The sequence below is a fragment of the Varanus komodoensis genome, unplaced genomic scaffold (assembly GCF_004798865.1).
Source record: "Varanus komodoensis strain SLA01 unplaced genomic scaffold, ASM479886v1 scaffold13_1, whole genome shotgun sequence".
Lineage (NCBI taxonomy): Eukaryota > Metazoa > Chordata > Lepidosauria > Squamata > Varanidae > Varanus > Varanus komodoensis.
In genome coordinates, this window is record NW_025335408.1 from 3,719,939 (window position 1) to 3,747,371 (window position 27,433).

Consider the following 27,433-nt stretch of genomic DNA (forward strand, 5'->3'; position numbering starts at 1 on the left):
GAAAAGAATTGAGCTAGCTTTTCCTTGGTGAGATAGTGTCCAAATTCCACTGAAAAGAAAGCTTAAATATATCACGGTAAATAAAACTGAAGGAGACAGCAGATTCCATTCCTGCATAGCAAATCTATCAAGGTGCATAATCAAACACACAAATTTTCTATCAGAAAAATTGGCCCGGAACCAGTTCATCAGTTGTAGATTTATAGTAGCAAATATGAAGTATTTCAAATTATTCAAGTAATTTTAAATAAACAAACTGCTCACCTGCGACCACATTCTGAATATTTACCAATATTTTTTAATATTAAGGCAGCTGTTAATCGGATGTGTTTAGTAATTGGTCCCTCTTTTTCATCCTTAGACAGAAAAAAATAGTATTAGAACAATTATGACAGCAATAACTTTCTCCTATAGAATCCATGCACTTGCAACTTACTGTGAAATCTCTGAAAACAAGGTTTCTTGATCCCCTCCTTAGTGCCATGAGAGCAGCACTAGGATGATTGACGATGGCCTTCTGTGCTCTGGGAGTGGAAGATGCACTCCCTGCAGTTAGTGGCCTAAACAGATTTAAAATTAAAATGAATTAAAGGAGGTTTTCCAAGCAATAAGTATTTCCTGCGGCTTTGTGATGACAGGTAGTAAGAATCACAGAAGTTAGTCTATGCAAACTTTTAAGTGCTAAGACATGAGACACATTTAAGTGTTAAGTTGCTTATTAAATTGTACTTGTTAACACATTACGAAGCTGCTCTTTCTAATGTTGGTTTTGTTAGTATAGACATTTATGCCAACTTAGCCAATCCCGTCAAATAATGATCTAAGTTTTTTTAAAATAGTTGACAGCCATAGTTTGAAGCATGTTAGGTATGATCCTCCTCCAATACCTTAAAGTGTACCCAGAAGGCTTAGCAGTTGTCCGTTTTCCTTCCTTCTGTACACAAACAACCAGGACAGCCCAGACAATGTGAGGTCTATGCATGTTTTATTAAACCCATGCCCATTCAGGTCATACTCTACAGTCTCCAAAGGTGGTACAACTGAACTGAAATGAGCAGAAGGCTAGATGGAGATGGATGAGATGCACAGAAACCTTCTGCTTCTCATAATTTGTCATGTTATCTACACACATGCTGATCTTCGCTGAGTGGGAGATGGGAAGATCAGAGCTCTCTTCAGTCCTATAGTTACTCATTTGTGTGTGAGGAAAGTGGCTATGGGAAAAGGATAATCTGAAACTGGGATAATTGAAAACAAAACTATGATGCTTCTCATTGAATATGACCTAACCCGATAATGGCTATTAGGTTCTCTTTCACCAACTTTGTGATGAGGCAGAGTTGGCATTGTTAAATCCATAGGTATGAGACTTTTGCACTGCTTGGGCAATTTTTAAAAAATCCATAACAGTGAGAGAATTGTTATGGTTTTGCAGAGATCAAGATATTTAGTATTAGCAGCTAGACTCATGCAAAATGGAGAGAGAGATGAGTAGAAATGTCTGAATCCTGTGGATCTAAGCACAGTCTTTAGTGCAATTTTTAGAACACTGTGGGACAAAGGGGGCAACATGACATCTGCAAAGATCTTCCATCCTTTGTCAGCAAATGATCAGATGGAGCAAGGCTGGCTCTGTCACTTTTAGTGGGGGCTTTAGTGGCCTGCTCATTAAGTAGCATTACTTTGCCTTAACCTGGAACAATTAGCTGGACATTTCACAAATTTTCTCTTATAGACTTTACCCTGCAATTGTATGAATATTGGGAATAAGTTCCATTGAACACAGTGCAATTTACTTCTGGGTAAGCATGTGCAGGATTGTGCTGTTAAGATGCCCAATGAAGCTCATGTTACTTACTTTGTGGAAGATTTTGAGCTTCCTGCTTGTCCGTGTTCATCTTGCTTTAATCCTGCAAGGAGGGCATCTCTTGAGCAGTGTTTATCCTGTTTGAGGGAAAAAAATACACAGGCCCAGGAGAGAGGGTGAGGAGAGTTGGGATTAATATAAACTGATGGTAAACACACATAAACTCTGATGATTATGCACATTTACATGGATACATGAAGAATGCACACAAAGGGGTAGCATTAAGAGGAGATTTTGCATACTGTCTAGTAAATATGAATAATCAGCACCATATATCAGAGAATTTTGTATGCTGTGTATTTAATTTGTATAGCTTCATTATTTATTAAAGAATGAAACACGATGAAGGAGAACAACACCAGCTTGTAGCTGGTGCCCAAGAGTAAAGGATCTAAAAAGGTCAGACTTACCGTCACTTGATTAATGGTGCAAGGAGATCTGGTATGTTATCTTAATATCAAAGTTTCAGAAATCTTAAAGGCTTTCAACAGATGCAACCAAACTAAGATCTTATATAAAATGATATGGCAGTATAATATCTACTCAGAAATAAAGCTTACTGAGTTCAGTGAGACTTATACTCAGGTATGGGTACAGGATTGCATTTTTAAAATATATTCTGGGTTGGATCCAATCTTCTCTAAGTAAGACTAAATATGGATCCAACCTATGATCCATGGAACTCATACATGCCAAACTTTTTATCAATATGGATTACTTTGCATTTTAAATTGATCTGTTAGCTCTTAGTACTGAGAGATCATTGTCCCTTTCAGTATTTTTAATATTTTTTCTTGCTTTTGTATTTATGCATATTTGGGATATCCGTAGGAAATTTTATAAACAAAATATAAATCTAGCTTCCTCTTCAACTTGGTATGATACCTGGTCCATCTGGTATGATAACCCCAAAGTGGAAAATACGTATTATGACTGGTCAATGTACATACCCCGACTGACACTGTCCACTTGTGCCATTCTCCATCACTACCTGGAGATTCTCTGCATATACAGAACAGAACATTGATACTTACTGAGAAGGTTCCTTCTGGGTTACTGTGATGAAAACATCGTTATAATGAGTTAATTATCCCTATCGCCCAGAAAAAGGCTGGGACCATGTAACAGACTTTTCTATAGTCCACTGGTCCTAGAATCCTCCATGCCAGTTCCATTCATGGCTTCCACTCAGTAACAAAGGTCAAAGAAAAAAATCCTCAGCATAAATGGAAAAAAAATGTAAAGACCACAGAGGGGAGGAAAAACTTTTTGGGGAAGCACAGATACATAAAGGAAAAAGAAATCAGATCTCAAGGAGAAGGCCTGGCTCAGAAGATGTAGAGACAAGCAGACATTGCCTCAACATTGTATTTAAACCCCACTTTTCTTCCTCTTGCAAGGAACCCAAGGCAGCTTACAAAGTTCTCCTTCTCTCTGTGTTATCCCCACAACAACCCTGTGAGGTAGGTTAGGCTGAGTCTGTGACTGGCTGAAAGACACTTGGTGAACTTGAAGGCTGAATGGGGATGAAAAGCCAGGTGTCAGTCCCAGACCATCCCTCCGACCTCTATGCTACACTGAAATGGCGGATGATATAATTTAATAGACTAAGCAACCATCTGTGATGCTTTCCTCATACAACCTATAAGGCACCTTCTTGGCAAATACCAATGCTCCATTCCCCAGGCTAGTACAAGGAAGTCATCGCTACAATGGGATGTCAATTAAGGTGGGATGACATTTGGTAACTAATAACTTGGTGAAGAAACTTCCTGCCAAAGAAGACAGAAGTCTGCGTCCCTCAGCTGCGGCCCGGGCTGTCCGGAGACTCTCTTCCCTGAGACACAGGGGTGTGATTGTTTGTTTGTGCTGTGCTTTGTTTTTCTTCCAATTTAAATTTAAGTTTATTTTATCTGTGTGTGTGTGTGTGTGCGAGTGGGTTTTCATCTGGGAGAACTGGGCGAGTGAGATGAACTGCAGGTCTAACAGGGCAGGGGACCAAGGTAAGGTCTCGGAAGGGATAACGATGGCAGACCAGGAGATGGCCATGGCAGGAGTCACGGGTGTTGCTGTCCGCTGCGACATGTTCGCCCTTCTCCCCCAGGAGAAGCAGGGATACACTTGCCCTCGGTGCAAGATGGTGACCCTGCTAGAAGAGGAGATGAGGTGCCTGAGGGCCAAGAGAGCTCTCCAGGTCCCCCCGGAGCAGCCCCCCTCTGGACAGAGGGTTGAGGGAGAGGCCATGGGAGGAGCAGCTGTGGAGACATGGAGGTATGTCACCCACAGGAGGAGGAGGCCAGCATGGCCTCCTCCTTCGCCTGGCACCAATCTGGAGCTGGGAAACAGGTACTCTCAACTTGGGGAGGCTGGGGCTGATGAGACCTCGGGGGACCAGCGGGACCCCCAGCCTGAGACGTCAGGTGGCAAGGGGGCCGCTACAGGAGAGGCGAGGGCAGGGCATGGCCACCCACCAGCACTGGAAAGGTACGGCGGCGGGTGATTGTTGTTGGGGACTCCCTGATGAGGGGCACTGAGCTGGCGGTGTGCCGCCCCAACCTAGAGACAAGGGAGGTTTGCTGCCTGCCGGGCGCATGCATCCGGCATGTGATGGACAGAGTGGAGTGTCTTGTTCACTCCGGGGGTCACCAACCGCTCCTGGTGATCCATGTGGGCACAAACGATGTGGCCAGGTAGGGTGTGGTTGGGACCACCAGGGACTTTGAGGCCTTGGGGAAGAAACTCCGGGAGCTGAAGGCCCAAGTGGTCTTCTCGTCAATCTTACCTGTCCGGGGATTTGGCCCAGGAAGGGACAGGAGGGCCTCTGAGGTGAACGACTGGCTTAGGGTGTGGTGCCAGAAGGAACGCTTCGGGTTCCTCAACCACGGCACTTGTTTTCTTGCCAATGGACTTCTGGCAAGGGACAGGTTACACCTCACGAGGATGGGGAAAAGGTCCTTTGGAGATGCTCTAGTGAGCTTCGTCCGGAAGACTTTAAACTGAGCTGGGGGGGGGGTCAGGTCCCCCAGGAACGTGTCTGCACTGGACAAGTGTGGGGGGAGGATCAGGGCTCTGGGAGCAGGGTTTTAGAGATACTGCAGGGACTGACAAGACTCCTACAGAGAGGGGCCAGGTATTAGGGAGGATGGGAGGAAGGATGAGGCTGGGAACTCCAAGGAAAGGAAGCGGTGGGAAGGAGTTGAGGTGCATGTACACCAATGCTAGGAGCATGGGTAATAAGCAGGAAGAGCTTGAAGCTCTCCTGGGAATAGGAGGGTATAATCTGGTGGGAATCACAGAAACTTGGTGGGATGAAAGGCAAGTCTGGAATGTGAACATAGAAGGGTATCACCTTTTTAGAAAGGACAGGTAGGGAAAGAGAGGTGGGGGCGTGGCTTTATACGTCAGGGAAGGGATAGGATGCAGTGAGATAGAATACAGCACAGATGGGGATTCGGTAGAGGCACTCTGGGTGAAACTTAGGGGTTTTGTCAGGGAAAGGGACCTGACAGTGGGGGTATGTTATCGCCCTCCAGGTCAACTTGAGACCCTGGATGATGTCCTGACAGGCCAGATTCTAAGGATATCTTGCGGGAGAGACACTGTAATTATGGGAGATTTCAATATCCCGGATATTACTTGAGAGACTCACTCGGTGGTGACAGCCAGGTCACGTCACTTCCTAGAAGCTATTGAGGGAGTGTTTTCACACAGAGGGTCCAGGAGGCGACGAGGGGGGGAAACATCCTTGACTTGGTCTTGACCAATAGGGAGGAGCTGATAGATGAAGCACAGCTTAGGGGAGCTCTGGATGCGAGCGATCATTCCATTCTTTGCTTTGAGATCAGGGGACTGCGGATGGGCAGCAGGTCGAGCACTAGAAGCTGGGACTTCAAGAGGGCCAACTTTGGCCAACTGAAGGCCAGACTGGGGAAACTCTCCTGGGATAGGTTACTGGAAGGTAAGTGAGTTGAGGAGGGGTGGATAGACTCAAAAGGGAGGTTTTGGAGGCGCAAGCCTTGACGATACCTCTAGTCAGTAAGGTGGGGAGGCGGAGGAGAGTGCCGCCATGGATGCAAAAGGAGGTGGTTAGAGGGATTAGACAAAAGAAGAACCTCTGTAGGAAATGGGTACTGGGGGAAATAGACAAAAGGGTATACCAGGAGGAGGAGGCCCATTGGAGAAGGATTCTTCGCAAGGCTAAGGTTGATTACGAGCTGAGACTTGCCAAGAATATCAAGAGCAATAAAAAGGGCTTCTTTCAGCATGTAAATAGGAAGAGGAAGGGGAGACAAGTGGTGGGACCACTAAATAAGGAGGAAGGAGATCCAGTGACTGATATGAGGGAACGGGCACAGATGCTAAATGACTATTTTGCCTCTGTGTTCTCCCCAAAGCAGGACGGGGAATATTCGCATAGGAGATTAGATGAGGCTGGGGACTTAGGGGCACAGATTAGAGTCACCCCCCTTGAAGTCGAGCGGCTCCTCAGGGCATTGGACATTACAAAGGCGCCAGGCCCTGACGAGTTACACCCGAGAGTACTTAGAGAGTTGGCAGGGGTTCTCTCATGCCCGCTGGCCTCCATTTTTGAGACCTCGTGGAGAACGGGTGAAGTTCCAGAGGACTGGAGGGTGGCATCAGTGGTCCCAATTTTCAAAAAGGGTAGTAGAAAGGACATGGGGAATTATAGACCGGTTAGCCTTATGTCCATTGTAGGGAAAACAATGGAAAGGCTCGTAATAGAGAGAGATCTAGTGATGCTAGATAGGGAAGGGAGGCTGACAGCCACACAACACGGCTTCCGCAAAAGCAGGTCCTGCCAGACAAACCTTGTGGAATTCTATAACAAGGTTTCGCGATGGCTAGATGGAGGGGATGCAGTGGATGTGGTATACCTGGATTTCAGCAAGGCCTTTGACAAAGTGCCCCATGATATCCTGGTGGAGAAACTGAGGAGTTTTGGGATACATCAAAGCACTGTCCGGTGGATTAGGGCATGGTTGACTGACCGTAAGCAGAAGGTAACCATTAACGAGGAATCATCGGGATGGCGACCAGTGACAAGCGGGGTCCCCCAGGGCTCTGTCCTGGGGCCGATCCTGTTTAATCTTTTCATTAACAACATGGAAGAAGGGGTGAACAGTCTGCTGATCAAATTCGCAGACGACACTAAAACTGGAGCAGTGGCCACAACTGAGGAGCAGGTAGTCCAGATCCAAAAGGATCTGGACAGACTATGGAAGTGGGCAGGAGACAACAGGATGGCGTTCAATGTGGATAAGTGCAAGGTCTTGCACTTGGGGCATAGGAATAGCTGTCATACGTACAGGTTAGGTGATAAGTGGCTGGAGAACAGCACTTGTGAAAGGGACCTCGGGGTACTGGTTGACTGCAGGCTAAACATGAGTGAGCAGTGTGAAGCGGTGGTCAAGAGGGCGAACGCCACCCTTGGTTGCATAGCCAGAAGTGTGGCTTCTAGATCAAGAGAGGTATTACTACCACTCTACACGACTCTAGTGCGCCCGCAACTGGAGTATTGTGTTCAGTTTTGGGCCCCTCATTACAGAAAGGATATAGCCAGGTTGGAGTCAGTGCAGTGTAGGGCCACAAGATTGATGGCCGGTTTGCAGGGGATGCCGTATGAGGCGAGACTGAGGGAACTGGGTCTCTTCAGCCTGGAGAAGAGGAGACTCAGAGGGGATATGTTGGAGACATACAGGTATGTGAGGGGATGTCACATGGAGATGGGTAGAGACCTGTTCTCCCCTGCAGAGGAAGGCAGAATGCACTCCAACGGAGCAAAGCTCAGGGAGCCAAGGTTTCGTTTGGATGCCAGGAAGCACTTCCTGACAGTCAGGACCCCGAGGGTGTGGAATGGGCTTCCACGAAAGGTTGTTGAGGCCCCATCGGTATGGGTGTTCAAGGATAGGCTGGACGTCCACATGGTGGGCATGTCGTGAGCGGAGCCTGCTGGTGCCGGAGGTCAGACTAGATGGCCCGGGAGACCCCTTCTGACTCGCTCTGTTTTCTGTTTCTATGTTTCTAATGAACGATTCTCAATTAGCCCACTACACAGCCTTACATATTTCTACTAAAAAATTAATTGAGAGGGACACTAAGGTGGCTACTGACCTGGTGGAGTGTATCATGACCAATAGTGCTTTAGGAAGGCATGAAGCCTCACAGGCAGAAAAAATGCATGCTCTGAGCCACCAGGTTTAGCATGGATATGGAAACATTCTGACCCATGGGTGTTGGATAAGAGGAAACAAAAAGGGAGTCAGGTTGGCAGAAGGACTGGACATTTTAGCTAGCTACCTTGCAACAGGAAGAAAAGTGGAGTATAAATGCAATGATGATGTAATGTCTCCTTGTCTCTACATCTTCCGAGTTGGGCTTGGGTGACCTGATTGTTGTAATGACATTGAGGCTAGCACCTGTGGTCAGCGTAATCTTCTTGAGGTTCATGAAATGGTGTTTCCTGAAGCAAATTCTATAGATGCTGCTATCACAGAAATGAGATTTTGACTTGAAGAATGTATATGCTATGTTCTTTAAGCACTATCTGAATCTGAAAGGGGGAGAGTAGCCATTGTAGGAAGCAAAAATGTAGGTGTGTCTAAGGCACAATGCTTACACCAGGTAACACTAAACCCAAGTGAAAAACTAGTTTCCTCACTTGAATTGTCCTACCTCTCACAGGAGTTTTATTGCTTCTCCAGAAGAAGAAAAATGTGTGCCCAGGAACTATCGATGAGAGATGAAGAAGGGACTGGGTTGGCTGAAGGTGACTCTTCTTGTTCATGAGGAAGTCATGATGGTTGTGGCAAGCAATGCTTTAGGCTAAGCTGTTGAAGTCCATTGGTTTGGACATGAGTCTGTGTAATGGATCGTCCAGATAAATGTAAATGTCTATTCCCTTTGAGCCTACTGTAATTTTTATGAAGATTAAGGTTAGGCTAAGGACATTATATTTTATTGGAAGTGATGAGTTTGGTAGGCAAGGAACTTTCTGTGTTGTGCAGAGACTGGAATGTCGTGTTAGGTGTCCAACTGAAGAGAGTAAATCTCTTCTCCAGACTGTTTCTATTTTGAATTGTCTGCATTTTATATATTTGCTAATAAGTCTGAGGGGCAATATGGTTCTCTAGGTTATATATATTTGGGGCAGGAAGAAAATGATAGCGTACACACCTGTGAATTTTTCTTGATATGGTACTAGTACTTGGCTCCAATGTCAATCAAGTGCTGGAACTCTTGGGACATTATGTGATTTTTGCAATTGAGTGTGATGAACTGAAGATGAACCAGGTATGAGAAGGTTGCTAGAATTCTATGGAGTAGCCATTGTATATGGTTAAGTACCCAGGAATCTGAGGATAACTGCTGCCAGCCTGATAGAAACTGTTGCAGTCTTCTGCCCACGGAGGTGGTCAAAACTGTGTGTGACCTAGTTTGGGTTGTTGGAAGGAAGAAGGGGGTTTGAAGGAGGGGTTGCTGGAGGTGGGGCTTCTGGGTTGGAAGTGTGACTGAGACCAGCTGAGTCTGGGCTATCTATAAACTCTGAAACAAAGGGAAGACTGATTAGTATTCCAAAAAAGATGAATAAGTTATTTTTTTCCTAAACAAATGGGCTCCTAAGAATAGCACCATAACTAGGTTGCCACCGGAGAAAATGCCCATGTTCCAATGTTTTAGCCAAATGGACCTGTGAGCACAGCAGCAATTGGGATAGTGTGGACTCTAAATAGAAAAGGATCCTGCTATAAAGGTGGACGCTTTTAAAAGTTTGATTAGTACTCTGTAGAGTGACATGTTATTCAGATCTTTATTGGTTGTATCTTCTACCAACAGAATTTAGGCTCTGGCAGAATAAGAGGAGACTGCTGAGGCATTTAAGGCAAGGCCTGACACATCATGAGCTTTCTTTGGGGCAGTACCAGATTTTCACTCACTCTGGTCTTTAAGGAGCACAGTTCCTTAAATCTTGGCAAAATGGCTTCTGATGTTAAATGCTAATAATTGCAGCACATACAAGGGATTTTTTAAGCTCTTCTGTAATATCTTGTGGCAGTATACTGCAGTACTGAACAGCACTTTCCCCTTTTTACCTTGAAGAGGAAACATAAATTCTTTCAATTAGTTGCTTGAAAGAATTTGGGAAGGGAACTTTTATGGTATCTTGCTTGGATCAGAGAACACAGCCATTTCTTATGAGAGCGCTTGTGTTGTTTCTGGTTCTGTTGACTCAGTGGCTAAAGTAGCTATTGCTTTGTAAAGTAAGCATATTCATTACTCTACCTCATTAAAGAATCTCTCACTATAGGGAACTTCTAATATTTCTATATCTGGCAATGGCTTGGATTAGAGCTCTGAAGGCTATACTGGCTATCCAGCAGGGCAAGCTGAACCCTCTCAGGAGTCTACAGAAGAATGCTGACTGAAAGTGGAAGCAGATTGTTTCGCCAGAGAGAGATGGTGAGTGGAGCAGTACTCTTGGATGTTGGAAGACAGTGCAAGTGAAAGGAAACAAGAGTGAGGTCTGCAGGTGCATTTAGCAGGGTGAGTTGGTTTTGGAGTCTGCTTATCTAGGAGACAGTCTATTAGTCCAAGACAGCTTTTCTAAACTGAAAGAGGACTGACATATCAAACCACAAGACTTGTCTGGGGCGTGGCAGACACAGACTCCCCAACTAGGCTCAGTTTGCCTGGGTAACACAGATGAAGGAAGAGTGAATTCATCCTCACTCTTGAAAATGAAGCAAGCATTCAGAATAGCTGCCAGTTGCATTTTGCAATTTACCAGGGGTGGGAAATAGGAGGCAATTTTTATTATTCTCTTTGCTGAAGAGCCAACCCTTCATGTTGATGACCTCTGGATCCTTCTGTCTTCTGAGGCTGAATTATGCTCCTGAGGAGTTCCAGACCAGTTTGAGGGAGGGTGGTTGTTGTCCAAGTATGCAGATGCTCCAACTCCTTTAGCTAAACCCAGTTCCCTCAAGGTCAGGCTGTTGCTGCTTGCATTGATGTCTGTGAGATTTTGTCGACAGCTGAAGATAGCAGGCTGAATTTTACTACATCTCTCCCCGTGTGTAGCCAGTGGAATCAAGTTCTGGTGTGGAACCACAGCAGCAGGACTGTTTAGCTTTGACAGGCTTCTAGGAAGCCTTGAAGCAAGTTGCATTTCTGTTTATTTTCTTTCACGCTTTCTTTCCCAGAGGATCCATAATGAAGACAAGGAGGCACAGAAGGAAAAAAACAGTGTAGAAGCCAAAGATGGAAGTAACTGTTTTACTTTTTTATGGTAGGAAGAAAAAGCAAGTTGAAGAGGTAAAATGACTAAGTAATATAAAGAAAATAGTTGAAAGACAGCAAGTTGCAAAAATTGCAGCAGACAGGAGACAATAATCCTGGATAAACCTGGAGGGAGAACTTGGAGGAGCAAACTACACACAAGTCTGTTACATAGTTCCTGCTTTTTCCTAGGTGATTGAGTTATGTCATTGTAGGGATGCCTTCCACACACCAACCTAGAGAAAAACCTTTTCCCGGTCTGTTGTACAACATGAAAGGCTTAAGGGGTGTGTGTTGGGGAGCCAGGGGTTTTTACCTTGTGGTGCACATGCCTGGTTCTCACCTCTAGTCCACTATAAATTATGAAGGGCTCAGATGGGTCAATTATCTCCTGTTTTCCTTTCCTGCACTCCGACAATGCAGGGTTCATGAAGGCCCCTGAGTGTGCCCAGTCATCTTTGGCCTCCTCTCTTGTACTTTCATTTTCTTTTAATGTACAACCTAATGTATTTATATAGACCTGGAGTGCCACCAAATGTTTGGTTTACAAGGAATATGTATAATTATTAGCACAGATCTCTTTATCTGTAAGAAAATTACGTCTATTAAATTTCACATCTATACTTAGAAAAGAAAAGCGATACATTCTTACCTGTAAGTGGGTAATGAAAGAAAACCTTTGCCGCTGGAAAGGTTCACAGCCCTCCCATAAACACTGTCCAGGATAGACATCTTTTCCTCCATGCTCAGTTGCAGCATGATAGAAAACCTGGGCTGGCGTTTGAAACCATCTAGAAAATGCAAGATGTTCTAACTTAACAGAAAAAGGGACACTATTTGCCTCACATTTTAGTTGTCTGGGCAGTAAATGTTTTAAAGGAGTACTATTTACTAAGTGGCAAAACTTAATTGTTCAGAAGTTCCACTTACCATTTTCAACAGCTACTTATACAAACCCTCTAGGCAGCAATATCAGAGCTATACTATTATTATTATTATTATTATTATTATTATTATTATTATTACTACTACTACTACTACTACTACTACTACTACTACTACTACTACTATAACATTTCTATGCCGCCCCTTGCCGAAACCTCGGGGCGGCTTACAACATGATAAAATACATTGAAATACAATAGTACATAATAAATTACCATTAAATATAAAAATACAAAAAATACATTGATTTACAAATACAAAATTAAAATTATCAGTATAAAATAAAAATATAGGAGGAGAAAGAGAAGGAAGAAGAAGTTGCCCCAGCCAGATCATATGTTTTAACAATTGAAATGATGTTTAAATAAAAAGGTCTTTACCTGGCGCCGAAAAACCAGTAACGGCGGTGCCAGGCGGACCTCTTTGGGGAGTGAATTCCATAGGTTGGGCGCCACCGCAGAGAAAGCCCTCCTCCGGGTACTTACTCTCCTAATTTCTTTCATGGAGGGTTCCTGGAGAAGGGACTCTCCCGCAGATCTCAAAGGGCGGTCGGGCATATACAGACATAAGCGCTCGTTCAGGTAGCCAGGACCCAAGCCGTTTAGGGCTTTGTAGGTCATAATCAACACCTTGAATTGGGCCCGGGCTTCAATGGGAAGCCAGTGAAGCTGATGGAGGACTGGAGTCATGTGAGCATAACGCCCCGTCCCCGTCAGCAACCTGGCAGCTCTATTTTGCACCAATTGAAGTGTTCGGACTGTCTTCAGGGGAAGCCCCACGTAAAGCGCGTTACGGAAGTCTAGGCGGGAAGTCACCAGCGCGTGTGTCACCGTCGCCAGGCAGTCGTACTCCAGGTAGGGGCGCAGCTGATTAATCAGCCGAAGCTGAAGGAAGGCGTTCCTCACTACCGCTGTCACCTGAGCTTCCAAAGAAAGCTCCGGGTCGAGGAGTACTCCTAAGTTGCGGACCTTATCCCTAAGAGGGAGTGTTGCACCATTCAGGACCAGGTCAAATCCACCCTCTCCGAAACCCGATCCGCCAACCAACAGGACCTCCGTCTTGTCTGGGTTGAGTTTCAGTTTATTGGCCCTCATCCATTCCCTTACCTCGGCCAAGCACCGGTTCAGCACAGCCACTGCCTCACCTGGATTAGTGGAGAATGAGAGGTAAAGCTGGGTATCATCAGCGTATTGATGATTCCGCAGCCCACACCTCCTGAAGACCTCTCCCAGTGGTTTCATATAGATGTTAAATAGCAGAGGGGATAGAATGGAGCCCTGTGGTACCCCATGGCATAGCTGCCATGACGTAGAGACATGGTCCCCCAGCACTACCTTCTGGAATCGACCGTCGAGATAGGAGCGGAACCACTGCAAAGCAGTGCCTCCAACCCCCAATCCCGCAAGTCTATCCAGAAGGATACCATGGTCGATGGTATCGAAAGCCGCCGAGAGGTCCAGAAGAACCAACAGGGATGTACTCCCCCTGTCCTTCTCCCTGCACAGGTCGTCGTACAGGGCGACCACAAAACCAAAATGAATGAATTCACACCATTTTTGACCAGCAATTAATGAAGTCTCTGAAGACTTCCTCTTCACTGATATAACTTTAAACATTTGTAAGATGGAATACTTGCAAAAACAAGTTTTTAATGGGGCCAAAATGTCTGCTCAACTTGTGACATGAGAGTGAAGATAAACACTAACTGTATATAATAATATATCCATCTCTAGAGGCTCTGAGACTTCCCAAAATGCCAAAGGATTTACCTTAGAAAACTGATTATTATTACCCACCATTTTTATAATGGAACACTACTAGTATTATTATAATAAATGTGGAAGACAAGGCAGGATATGGAGGGAACTACCATATGGAGAGGAATGTGTATGGTATCGGCCTATATCCATATATTTATGACAGAAGCTTTGGCAAGCCAAGATCTTTATTGGGACCAGTGGTATAAAATTAATTCTTAAAATATCAGTGGTGGGATGAGCAGTAAGATAGCTAAATTTATGGGCTACACACCAAGTTATTCAGAACTGTAAAATTTAAGTGAACTGGAAAGAGCTACATAAGCATCTCTTGAAGCTAAGAACAAAAGAGCAAATGAGGTTCAATGTAAGAAAATGAAAACATAATACATGTTTTGCTTCAGAGGTACATTGGTGTAGTCTGAACCAATGGTAACTGAATAAGAGCAGAGTGCTTGGAGTCACAATGGATAAGCCAATGAAAACATGAACTCCACATGTGGTGGCAATGAAAAAGCCAATTTCTGTGCCAGGAAATTTTATGAACTGAACTAAAAGTAAAATGGCCAGTATCATTATGTCTTTATATTAAGGTATATTGGGGCCAGATTTGGCATAGTGTATAATGTATATAGCTTCTGGTCACTGTGTTTTAAAAAGGATGTTGTAGAAGAGAAAACTAGTGTAGAAAAGGGAAATTGAAGGGATTAGGGTCTTGAAAACTTTCCTTTGAAGGAAAGACTAAAGGTTCGTGGCTTTTTAATTAGAGAAAAAGACTGTGGCTGCAATAACATGTACACTTAGCTGGGAGAAAGTCCAGCTGTACTCAGTGGGACTTATTTTTGAACAGACATGTATAGGACTACAACCAAAGTAGTTTGCTAAGAGGTCTTTGCCTACTCTAGTTGCATCTCACAGTCTCAGGCCACCAAGAAAAATGTCATGAGGGGAAAGTAGATGCCGAATACAGTGTGTACTCTCCTCACAAAACTGCCCCTCCCATTTTTATTTTCTTCCTCCCTCCCTTTTAACTGCTGCTCCCAGTTCTTTTGGAGGAGGTAGAGCCAACATTCAATTGATTTTCCTTCTTCGAGGGCAGAAGTTAAAGGTGCTAGTCCTGCCTTCTAAAGCTGGAGGAGTTAGCCCATGACCAGCGGCTCCACTCCTTTGTTGACCAGAGGGTCTTTTCACATGAGGCAGTTAATTTATTAAAGGATGTGGGAAAGTCCCTGGATTAGCTAACCAGGGATCAGGCATATCTACAGAGATGATGGTGATTATTATTCTAGTGTAATTATATCCTGCTTTTTTCCCTCTTGTAAGGGATGCAAGGCAGCTTACATAGCTCTGTTTCATACTCAAAACAATCCTGTGGGATAGGTTAGGCTGAGTGAATGACTAGCTCAAAGTAAGCTTCATGGCTGCATGGGGACTAGAGCCTGGATCTCACAGGTTCCCATTGCAACATTCTAACCACCACAGCACACTGGATCTCTATGTCTCTCTAGGTTTGCTTTATCAGTGATTATTAGCAACAGTGGCTCACATTTTCAAAGACTGTATGCCAAGAACTCCAGCCCTGCTTGTGGGCTTCCTGGAGTCATCTGGCTGGCTATGGTGGGCAAGGGAATCTGAATTATATAGATCCTTGGTATGATGCAGTAGGGCTTCTCTTGGTTTCTAGAAGAAATTCCACACACACATCTTCTATGCATGTAGATGTAGGCTGATTTATGCTTCATGTTAAATTGTTTAATTGATTGCACCCCACCTTGAAATCTACTGATATAACAGGGAGGGAGGTTAAAAGTATAATTAACTCTAAACACTCGAAACAACACAAAAGCCTCTCTTGTAATCCTCTTCACAAAAAACATTACTACATTGTGATGGAAAAATTGCTTTTGTCCAGTGAAATTCTCTGAAATTGTACACTAAGGGTAAAACTCTTTTTCTTCTAAGGGTGGTCTTCTGACTTCCATATTCAAGAAACCTCTGAGAAGGTGATTACCAGTGCTTGAAGATATAGAAAATGTACTAAAGATAGCCAGCACTTCTCACTCCTATAATACTTGCAGTCTTAGTTGGCTGGCTGATGGGCAACATTTGATAGTACTGACAGTACCATCAGCTGTGTAACTTATCATAGCTTTTGGTTTTAGACAATAAGTAAGGAACCTAGTCACCCACCCACAGGAGTGACTGTATGATGTCATTTAAATGAGAGTGTCTTCAATTCCCACATTACAGGATTACTATATTTCTAGATGTAGGTCTGACTTATGCATCTAAAAAACTCTGAAAAACGAACCATGCATATAATGTGTGGTCCACCTCTATAGAGAGGACTTCCAAAAGGTCTTACTTTCTTATATTTGTAAACTGCCGTGGATGACTCTTTGGCTGAAGGTCGAGATACAACTTGTTTAAATAAATGAGTAACAAAAATGATGTAGTCAAAAAGTACAAACGATCATATTGTCTGAAGTTAGCTCTTAGTGAGGAATCATGAAAATACTATTAATTTGAACAGAGATACTTACTTTTTACAAGATTGCCACAGACACATGAAATTCTGTCCGGGTTTTTTCACTTGTTCTGCATGTGGACTTGGTACAGCATACACAGAAGGAGGCAAGCTCACAGGTGGCCCCTGGACTTGCATTGTTGATACTGGTGCAACGGGTGTGCTCTGTGGAAAAGTAAAATAATTAGGATTTAAATTGCTGCTTTGTTATCGATTTCAACAGCACATACATTGTACCCACTGTTACTAAATAATAAAATCATGTAACTATTTACAGACGCTGCTCGTATTCTATAGCTGCTCTATTTTTATTTTCTAGGTTCAACACAGAATTAGGCCCAGCTTTTAGGAAACTTTCCAGATGGCATTCATTTTTTATAGAAACAAAGCAATTGTGCAATGTAACATACGTGCAGAATCAGATTGAGCACTTTAAAGCATTGGCAAAGCTACCATATATTGTGGATTCCTTTTTCACTGTGATAAGGAAATATGAGCAAGGCTTGAATTAGCACATCTAAGAACTAATCCACATTTCCTTTTTAAAATGTACACATGTTGTTGATGGGCAATAAGGTCAAATTAAGTACTTAATGTAATCATCAATGTTCACCTTTAAGGGGTGAGGGGCAGTCACCTTCTTAAGCCTTCCTGTACCACTTACAAGTAAAGATAAGGAACAACATGTTCAAAAGTTTCCCTAACAAAGATAAACTCAGCAAGAAAAAAGCTTGCATGCTAAGGACAAGATTAAGCTAGAATCCTTTTCTCTGACATCTGTGGTTTCCACAGTTGGTTCTGTTCTTAATTAGAGATAGACTTCAGACATGATAACTACCTATTCCCACAACCTCAGTTGCATTGTGAAGTTCCAGTAAGACTGCACATAGGATTATTTTTAAGGTGAAGATTGGCAATTATACTAATACAGCCTCTCTCAAATATCAAAAACATGTTTATGTTGCTCCGCAGATGACTTACTATATTTGAAAGCTCTGACCTGGTAAAATTTTGATCTGATTCCATCTGAGGATAAGTTATAATATGGAAAAGAAATATATCCTACAGGATTCATGTAGAATGCAATCACTAAATAAATAAGTAAGTTATTCCCATGCACTGTCCCCCAGCAAAAGAGTAGCAAACTATAGCAATAACTATTAAGAAGCAAGCTTTTGGGAAGGGCATGGAATAAAACATTGGACTTGGACCACTGAATTGCAGAAAGCTGCAGCAGGCAATACACCTCCCTATCTCTGATTAGCCTTCTCTATGTTGTAGTTTGTAAACTATAGTCATTTGAGTTTTCTAATCAAATGCAAGCTATACAGAATTCCAGTAAATCCAACTTACCAACAAGCCATCATTTAGCAGACAAATATAACTTTCCAATGTGGTAAGGATGAACTTTAAACACAGACATTTTGAAAGCATTTAGGGCTCTCTAAAGGAGACTTATATTTCTTAAATATTTATTTATGTTAAGACATACAATAATGGCCATACTAATTATACTGGGGTGGGCAATAAATTTGCAGTGGCAGAAGAAAAGCAGCTGTCAGTTTTCAGTCATTTTTGGTTGCAAACTGGCAACGTTTTTGCTGCTACTCCAAATGTCTGGGCATCCAGAATGTGCCCTGCTGGGCAGGGCCCAAGGGAATGAAAATGGCCTCTGCCTCCATAAAAGTGCCCACTCCGCTTCCATACCATGGGACTTGGCTACAAGCTTGATGTGAAAATTGCCAAATCAACTAAAAAGTGAGACTCAGCACTGCACACTTGCTAAAAATAAACTAAGGAAAACACAGCACATAGACAATATCTTTTTAATAACAGTCCTACAGAAATTCAGAAAAAACTGCAAACAATCTTGAAATAATTAAGATGATTAAGACTGTGAGGACTGAATTGGCTGCTTGGCATATTTGGGGGGTTTATTTTGTTGATGAGCAACACTCAGTATAGTCATGTTCTTCAGAAGTGAATAATTGTCAGATGACAAGTTAGTCACTGTATCTGTGAAATTTAAAAGCTCTATACAAGAGGTGACCAGTCTTGTTCAAAGGAACAGCCACTTATGGTAAATGTCAGATGTTTGAGAGCCACAAGACACAAACAACTATTAATTAAGACCAAACAAACATTGATACAATTATTAGGCTAGTTACTGCTACTAGAGGTCTTGTGAGTCTCCATCTTTGTAAGCCACAATAACAACTGCACCCTACTCAACACTGCAGACACTTGCCTCTCCAACCACCACACTTCCTACTTCTCTGCATCTAGACCCACTTAATCCAGTCCCACAATTACCTTCCACTTACTGAAGTTGCAATAGTTTCTTCCCTATACTCACACTTCAGTTCAGGATCTACTTCATCCCTGATACCTTCATCTCATTTATTCTACAAAACACAGACCAGTCTGCCTTGATCAGAATATCTGTGCTCAGCATTGCAGTCTGAGGCCTACTGCAGTCTCCCTCCTCTATCTGTGACCCAGCTGATCTTCCCCTATACACCTCCTGTCTCCAGGTCACTTAATACCACTGCTCTCTCCTTCAGGCACCACTTGCCATGCAAAGTGGGTTCCCCAGCTGTCTTCTTTCTTATCACCACCTTCTCCCAAATCCCTACCAACTATCGCTCTGTCAAGCTACCCTGGAAACTCTTCCCCAAACATTTCCACAGCTGCTCTCCAACAACTACCCCAAGTTGCTCTCTCATTAATTTGAACACTGGTCCTTTAGCCACCTTTTTTGCTCTTTGAATTCCTGCCCTAGAAAATCCACTTTTTTACACTCCCATCCCTTACTTGTCCTACACTGGCCCTTGCTCACTTCATACTTAGTTTTCCTACAATTTGGTCTGGGGAACTCATTGTCCCTTTCCTCCACACAACTCCCCACCCTCACTTTCCATGTCGCCTGAGTTCCCCAGACCAAATTGTAACCAAGCTGCAGCTGCCCAGCCCTACCCAGCCAAGGGGTGGGGCTACTCACATGGAGGGTGAAGAGGGAAAAAACATCCCCAGCTTCTTGCGTTCCTATGCTCAAGTTAGGGCCCCTCTCTGAGTGGCAAAATAAATTCAAAGAGCCACATAGTTCATGAGCCTTGGTTTGGCCACCCCTGCTCTATGTACAGTAACACACAAGGCCTCCTGGATTGCAGCTTCTGCTTTCTAGCAGCTCTGCTGAACCAAGGGGAGGCAGCAGTCCATTGTTTGCAGCTACTTGAAGTAAGCCAAGTTGCTTTACCCGCATACCATTTTAAAAAGGATAGATCAAGTGTTTGTTTATAAAAGGGCTCTAGAGTGATACAGAGGATGCCATAGTTTAAAAGCACCAGATTTTCCAATTTTGGAAAACTGGCCTGAGCACGTTAATGAAAAATCAAGGTGGTGGTGGTGGTGCTACTCGTAAGACACATACAACTATGCTCAACTGAAGTTTTGTGGGTATTCAATTTAAAAAAGGTCAAGTAATACACAGCTCTTTGTTCCTTTTTTCAACCACCGCTCAAAAGCAATGCCTCTAAGGAAAAACAGAGAAGCAAAGAAGTTATGCCAAGTCCTTTCTGCCTCAAGTTGTGGCAAATTAGTTGTCCATATGAAACTGCAAATGTAATGCAAAGTAACACATTCAAATACGGCAATTTTGTACCATGGTATCTTGTACAAAGTGGTTTTTCTAATTTGCTAAAATCCTACTGGATTTAAATTAGTCACCTTCTTGTAGCACTGTTGAAGCTATTCAACATTTACTTGGTTTCATCCATCTGCCAAATGCTTTCAAGAACATCAAAACTGCACTGCCCCTGTGCAGACTGCTTACAGGCTATGTAAACTGGGACATGGTCACTCAACTTTTGTTTACACTTGAGTGAAGCATCTGAAGAAGAAAGCAGCCTAAAACAGGATAATCAGAATACTTGAAACAGGTTTTTCAATGCTAGTAATTTTACCTGAGATTCTTTTACCCTGATAAGCAACATGGCTACAGTTTCTAATGAGCCTGCAAACACTCTTCATACCAACAATGGAACATCTCTCCACTTTTTAATTTCAAAACTAAACACAACCAGCTTACTTACTGGCAACTAAGATTGCTTCAAAGCAAACCGAAGGTCTCTAGTCACCATCCTCATTAATGTCTCTGACCATACAATGCAAGGCAGAGACAGTGTACCTAGCTGCCCAGAAACAGGGCTCCTTATTGTTGTCTTGGGGGAGGTGAGTTAAAAAGAGCCGCAGGAGGCGAATGAGAGTGCTGAGGAGGATAAGCAGGGCAGCAGGAAACAGGGGAGTGGTTGGGTCAGAGAAGCCTGCAGGAAGCAATCCAGGACAGAAAGGAGACCAGTAAAAAGTACATATGAATGCATGCATGATGGGATTTGTGATAAACATGGGAAAGTGTGTGTGAGAAAGAGAGAGTATGGGTAGTAATCTAGAGGCATAAGTTGACTGCCATGAGGATGGGGAAAGAACAAGAATTTTCCTTCTGTGAAACAAATTTTTGTTGGTACTGAAAACTGTGATATCTCGCGTTGAGGTTGAGACTCTACCTTTGCCTTGTACTCAAATATTTCGGGCAGGTTGTTTTTTGTGACTAGCCATTTCTTCCATGACAGTCATTTTGTGATAGTGTCCAGGCTTCTCTAATTGCCAAATGTGTCCAAGGGCCGAAACATTTAGTGTACAGTGGTATGGTGGCTTCTCCTCGATTTGGGCATAATGCACACTTCATGCTGAGAAAAAATCTTTTAGCTTTTGAAAATGAGATTTTATTCTTTTTTGTCTGTTAGTAGATAAATATTTCCACAACTATCCATTAATTCATGTCTGGATCTTCCAGCAGGAGCTCTGTTGAAAAGCAGTGGAAGAGAGAGCCAATAAGATAATGAGAACGGCAGAGTTAATGATATCCCTGTGTGTGAAACTGGGCTTACTGTTCTTTCACACATGTTGAACTGGAGCCTTTGGAACATGACTGGGCCAGCTACATCAACAAAGGATGAGGTTAAAGCTACCAACACCTTATACAGCAACTTCCGATAAAACGGTATTAGATGAAAAGAGAAAAGGCAGCAAGTTGTGTTGGTAAACTTGGTTCCAGGAACTTCCAAGAAGACAAGAGGGGCAAGTAATGGAGGGCAAAAGGTGTAGATGGAGACCTTTCTTTCTGTGATACTCAGCCAATTGAAGAAATGGATAAGCTTGTATGCAGAAACTGCCATGTACTGATCTCATATGAGCTGCTTTGGAAGATTTTTGACTGAGTAGTGGAGTAAAAATGCTTCAATTAAACAAATAAAAAGTCAAAGCTGGCATTCATCTAAGGAAACCCTACACAAATATCAAAATAAGCTAATGCACAATGATTTCTCAGATATGTTTGTATGGATAGATTTTTTTAAGGGAATTGGCTCTAGAATTGTTCTTCCACTAACAAAATGGATCTGCAGAAGGAAATGAAATCTAACAGAGACTCTCCACTGCAGGAAGGGGAAGAGTCCGTTTTTGGCCAATCTTGCCTTCCACCTGTAGCCCCCAGTATCCCTCCTTGTGCTGTTCAGAACAACTTTTCAGGGAGTTGTAGAAGAAAGGGGAAATCAGTGAAAATTATTGTTCCACCTTCTTTTTCTACTGCCGTGTTACTCTGGGTTTTTTAAAAACATAACTTCCCCTAAAATATCCACAGGAAAAGTCAGAAGTCCATCTTCTTAAGTGATTAATTTCTAAAATCACTGGTCAGCAGGGAAGCAACTGAGAAAACCCTGTTTCAAATCCTGTCCAATTTAATTTAATGGACAAAGAAGAGACCCCTTACAAGAACCTCTCTTCAGAGATGAATGGATAGAAGGATTTACATGAGAAGAACATGTATAAAAAAAGCAGAAACAGGGCTCATAAAATAAAGTAGTATCTGTTTCTCCTTCTTTGTCTAGGAGACAAATACCTACCACCTATATCAGCTATAAGTTTAAGAATACCTTCAAAAGGCAGACTCACCTAAAGTCTATAGAAGAAACATGGTGAGTCAGAAGGGGTCTTCTGGGCCATCTAGTCTGACCCCTGGCTCCATCCAGCTCTTCTCATGTAATCCCCAACATGTGGTTGTGCAATCTTTCCTTGAACACTTCAATCACCTCCCTTGAAAGCCCATTCCATATCCTAGGGGTCCTAACCATCAAGAAATGCTTCCTGGCATCCAAATTGAACCTTGGTTCCCTGAGTTTTGCTCCATTGGAACGTGTCTTGCCCTCCTCTGCAGGGGAAAAGAGCTCTTGACCCACCTCCGTGTGACACCTTTTCATGTACCAATTCAAAATCATTTGGATTTAATAAGTGAACACCTGCAAATTAGATGTAGATGATGAAAAGCTACCAATGCCGTCTGTGGTTCCATCAGCAAGGATGGGAATAGAAGAAGCCCGTTTTACTAGAGTCAGAAAAGAGCACCAGTGATGGACAACCATATAATTTCCAAGGTAGGCTTGCATGGCATAGTCTTCCCAAACTGGCTTCCTTCAACACTAGATCTGAGATTAGTTCAGATCAGTTCTGAGATCAGAACCTTGGATACAGGTTTAAATGTACACGTATGCTTAAAGGACCCTCATTCTGACTGCAGAAAGTACAAGCAATCACAACTTTATTTGGTCTACACTGGGTATCTTTAAAAAGGAGTTAGTATTTCCCTCACCTCTATTACCTGCTGCTTTGCTGAGATCCTGGCTGGAAAAAACAAAGCCAATAGAGGCCCCAGCTGCAGCTTTTCACCAGACCTTGGTAATATACATACACATATACAGAACTGTAAATAATTAATCTATAATTACAATGAAGTTTGGGGATGGGGTAAGGCATGAAACCAAAGTATACTGCATTTACTAACAGTCTTTTCAGCTTCTGCAGTACTGAATCTTAAATCTGAACTGTCCCCATAAGTACACTGATTTGTGTTGTTCATTATTTAAAAATACATAATAATTTAACCATTATTCTGATTTATCATTACTCAATACATTTCAAATACAATCTAGGCAAAACATACATAATTCAAATAGCAAAGGGCCCATGTTAATTGCAACTGGGCATATTTATCTTAACAGATATGACTGCCCATTATATATCAGCATTACATATACCCAGGCTTGAATCTGAGATGGAAAAAGCTGCTGATATTTTTAGAAGCATAAATATATGGTAGCTTAACAATTATAATATAGATAACAAAATTACTCTTTCTCAAAGGACTAACACTATTTTTCATGTATTCTATTTCTTCTTTTAAAGCTTCAAACATTATGGAGATAAACATCATGAAATGGAAAGGAAATGTACGTTATATTTTATATACATACATATAAGAGAAACTTGCATTATATTTTCCTTCCATTTAACCCAGCCATGAATTTTACATATATTTTCCAGTTTACAAATGCAAAATTTCCCCTAAACATTAAACAAATAAACTAACCAAGAGAGGTGCACAGAACATGACAGACCAGTGGGGTGCCAGCATCAGTGGGATTTATACCTTCTGAATGTGGCACCGTTCACTCTGTGACATCAAGTCACTCTCTCAGTGTTTTAAAAAGAACTTCCAGGAATTACTTAATTTTATCCTGCCAAACGGAGCCATAGACAGGGCAGGGATAATATTTTGCCTTTCTGCAGTAGCTGCAAATCTGTAACAATGTAAAAAATGTGGAGGACATGGAGAAAAATCATTCAGTACTTGAAGTCCAAAGGATTACACTGCTAAGAGGAGAACTTGCTGCCACCCTGATTTTGGAAGACCAACTTCTCTTGCTATTTTCAACAGTTATTTCAATGAATCTGTGGACAAATTAGTATCTAATTACCCATGATGGGTTGTTGTGAAGTGTGAAGCCAGTTTATGTTCCCATGTTTTTCTGATCTGTTTTATGTCTCCTAAATTATGCTTGTGGACACAGAGCAACTTTCAAAAGCACCTTTCAGCATTACAGTGTTAAAGAACTAGTCATGAGAGATAATCTATACATCATTCAAAGGACTGAAGTATTTACCGTAAATTTCGTTTTAACAAAAGTACAAGCAAACATTAATTTTCCCTGTATAGCAAGATCACTTACCAAAGGATAAAGGAAATTTTGTTACTTATACAGAAATTGTTAAACATATTTTCATTTAAAGGATGCATTTTGTTGCTGAAGAACATAATTTTACAGGTATTAAGGCCTATTTCTTGATTGTAGAATCGTAAAAGTTGGGACTGTAGAGATCCTCCAGTGATTCAATCCAACTCCTGCTGAATACAGCTTCTGCAATGCAGGATGTGACTACAGCATCCTAACAGTTGTCCATCCAGCATCTACAGAAATACCTCTAAAGAAAGAGTGCGCACCATCTTCTAAGGCAGTCAGTTCCATTGCCTAACAGCTGTCACATTTTGGGAGCTTCTTCTAATATTCAACTGAAATCAGCTTCCCAGGAAATTCTCATCACAGGTCTTAGCCCTGCCTTCTGAATGTCAGTCATTACACTATTTAAGACTGCTATCACATCTTTACTTAATCTTCTCTTCTCCAGGCTAAACTTTCCAGTTCTTTCAATGATTCCACACAACATGCTGTTGCTTGCTATCCTGATCACTCTTCTCTGAATATGCGCCAGTCTGTCATGTGTCTTTCTTAAAATGTGGTGCTCTAAACTAATTACTCCAAGTGCAGGCTGGCTAATATGGATCAGAGCTTCCTGGGCCTGGGACACTGCTACTCTATTAGTCTATAGTAATTTTATGTTCACCTTTTTAATCACCTCATGCTGTTGTCTCACATTCAGTTTGTGATCCACTAAGATACTTATGCCTTTTCCACAGGTACTGGTGCTAAGCCAGGTTTTCCTGACCTTATACTCATGCCTTGTCTTTTTTTGTATCTAAATGTATTGTTATTGAATTTCATCTTGTTAGTTTCAGTCCTGTGCTCCAGCCACTCAAGATCCTTTAGCATCATGATTCAGTCTTCTATCATGCTGCTATTCCTCCTAGTTTTTGTAAATCCAATGAACCATCCCTCTACACCTTCATTCAGGTCATTTAAAACAATGTCGAACAGCAAGGGCCCAGGACAGAGTCCTGCAGCATGCTAGAGACCTCTCCCTAGGATGATACAGAGCCACTGATGACCTGTTGAACCAGCTGTGGATCTATTTAACAATCCAGATGTTACAGCACCATGTCAACAAGGATATGATAAACTTTGCCAAATGCTTTGCTGAAATCAAGATGTACTCTCCTGATTTACTGTATGAGTAGCTCTGCCAAAAAAGACAAACTTGGTCCAGCATGACTTATTCCTGACAAAGTCATGTTGGTTCCTGCTAACTGATCAATGAATTTCATTACCTTCCAAATGCTTGAAGACAAACTGCTTAATAACCTGGTCTGGTATTTTGCCCCATATTGACATTAGGTTGAGTGGTCTGTAGTTTCACTGTCTTCCCTTTAGGGACATGACATATATGTCCTCCAGGAATTTTCAAAGATTACAAACAATGGAACTGAAATAATGTCCATATGTTGCTTTAGAACTTGGGGGTGTAATTAATCTCCTACTCAACTTACCTGTGAGCTTTTTTGAAATTGGCTATCCTAAAATGGAAGGTACATAACTGAGTAAGTTCAGTTTTCACAGCACCCACCAAGTAAGTCACTTTTCCCTGAGGTTCCTGCCAGTTTCACTTAATCAATGAGTTTCTTGTTTGTCAGGATCAAGTTTAAGATCCTCTTGTTTCTTCATTTTTTTCAAAGATCAAGCTGTCAGCAGGCCAAGTCAAAATATATTGGCTGTTCCATGCCTAGCAGAGACTTGTAGCAGTTATTAGCATAGTCCAAATCCCCTATTAATATTATGGCTTGCCTCTGTGAAATTTTTACCATCTCTTCCAGGAAACAGCATCCATGCCTTCCAGATAGGTAGACTAGTAGACTAGTATACTGACACAGCACACCCTCTTGTTTTTTCATGCTCTTTCATGAAAATCCTTGTAGGTGTCTACATTATATTATACATACTGCTACTCTTCCCCTTTCAATTGCTGCATTCCAATAATAAGTCTCATTGCATCAAGTGTCACTGATACCTATCAACTCATAACTCCCATCCTGTATAATGAGTTCAACTTCAACCTGCTTGTTCCCTGCATTTAAAGCCATTGCACGTTACTATTGTTGCATCTTCCCAATTTCACTGTGGAACTTAGCTCTACAGTACTGAGCACTGCTGTCTTGCCATCTCCTTTGCCCTTCATGTTCTTGTTCCTACTTGACTCAGTAATTAACTCTGGCCTTTTGCCTCATCCCCAGGAATTTGTTTAAAGTCCTCTTGATCAGGTTTATGAGGATCCTTGTCAAGAACATTAATCCCAATCCTTTATGTATAAGGTTTTTTTTTTTAAGCATGTGTCTATATGTGTGTGTGGCTCCCATAAATAACAATCAAAATATTGTAAACTTTAAATCTAACATGATGGCAAAGCAGACACATAATTGGGAATATAGCTAAGTCCATAGCTTTATAAACTATCTCCAGCAGAGATTTTTTAGACTATTCCTAAATCTTAGGTTTCAGTATGAGTTGTAAGTTAGTCAACACTTAGGAATAAGACCCACTATTGTAACTCTTGCAGTTTTCAGCATAAGATATTTCAACTTAATCTTGAGAAAGCCTGAAAATGCTTCTCTAATAGCTGATGGTTACAATGTCACAGCTCTGTCACTTCAACTACTGAAGTTTCTGCTGTAAAATGGACTAATCACTGTCTTATTTTGCAGGCCACTAAATCTTGTCTTCCCACTGTAAGCCAGCATTACCCAACTTGGTGCTCTCCAGATATTTTTGGTTTCTAATTTCATCAGCCCTAGCAGGAATGCCTAAACCATTGCCTCCTCACAATGCCGTCCAGCGGAGCTTTTTCGAGTGGTGCAAGGCCTGGTTCGCCTGGGTCCTAAGGAAGATCCGATGCCACCCTCAAAGGCCCGCTGTGACGACTTTG

The 27,433-nt window shown here is 42.3% G+C and overlaps 1 protein-coding gene across 3 annotated transcripts in view; it reads right to left on the minus strand.

Annotated features, from left to right (window-relative positions):
• The window catches only part of ARID2 (AT-rich interaction domain 2), a 120,507-nt gene that overhangs the window by 2,244 nt on the left and 90,830 nt on the right, over positions 1-27,433 (minus strand). For 2 of the 3 annotated variants that reach the window (XM_044422900.1, XM_044422902.1), the window contains 5 exons: positions 16,407-16,555; positions 11,814-11,952; positions 1,859-1,944; positions 437-560; positions 265-356 (listed from right to left, as the gene is read on the minus strand). In XM_044422900.1, the coding sequence (XP_044278835.1) occupies positions 265-356; positions 437-560; positions 1,859-1,944; positions 11,814-11,952; positions 16,407-16,555 (590 nt within the window). Of the gene's footprint in view, positions 1-264; positions 357-436; positions 561-1,858; positions 1,945-2,817; positions 2,870-11,813; positions 11,953-16,406; positions 16,556-27,433 lie in introns of those variants that run through there. The other variant, XM_044422901.1, reaches the window with a different exon arrangement.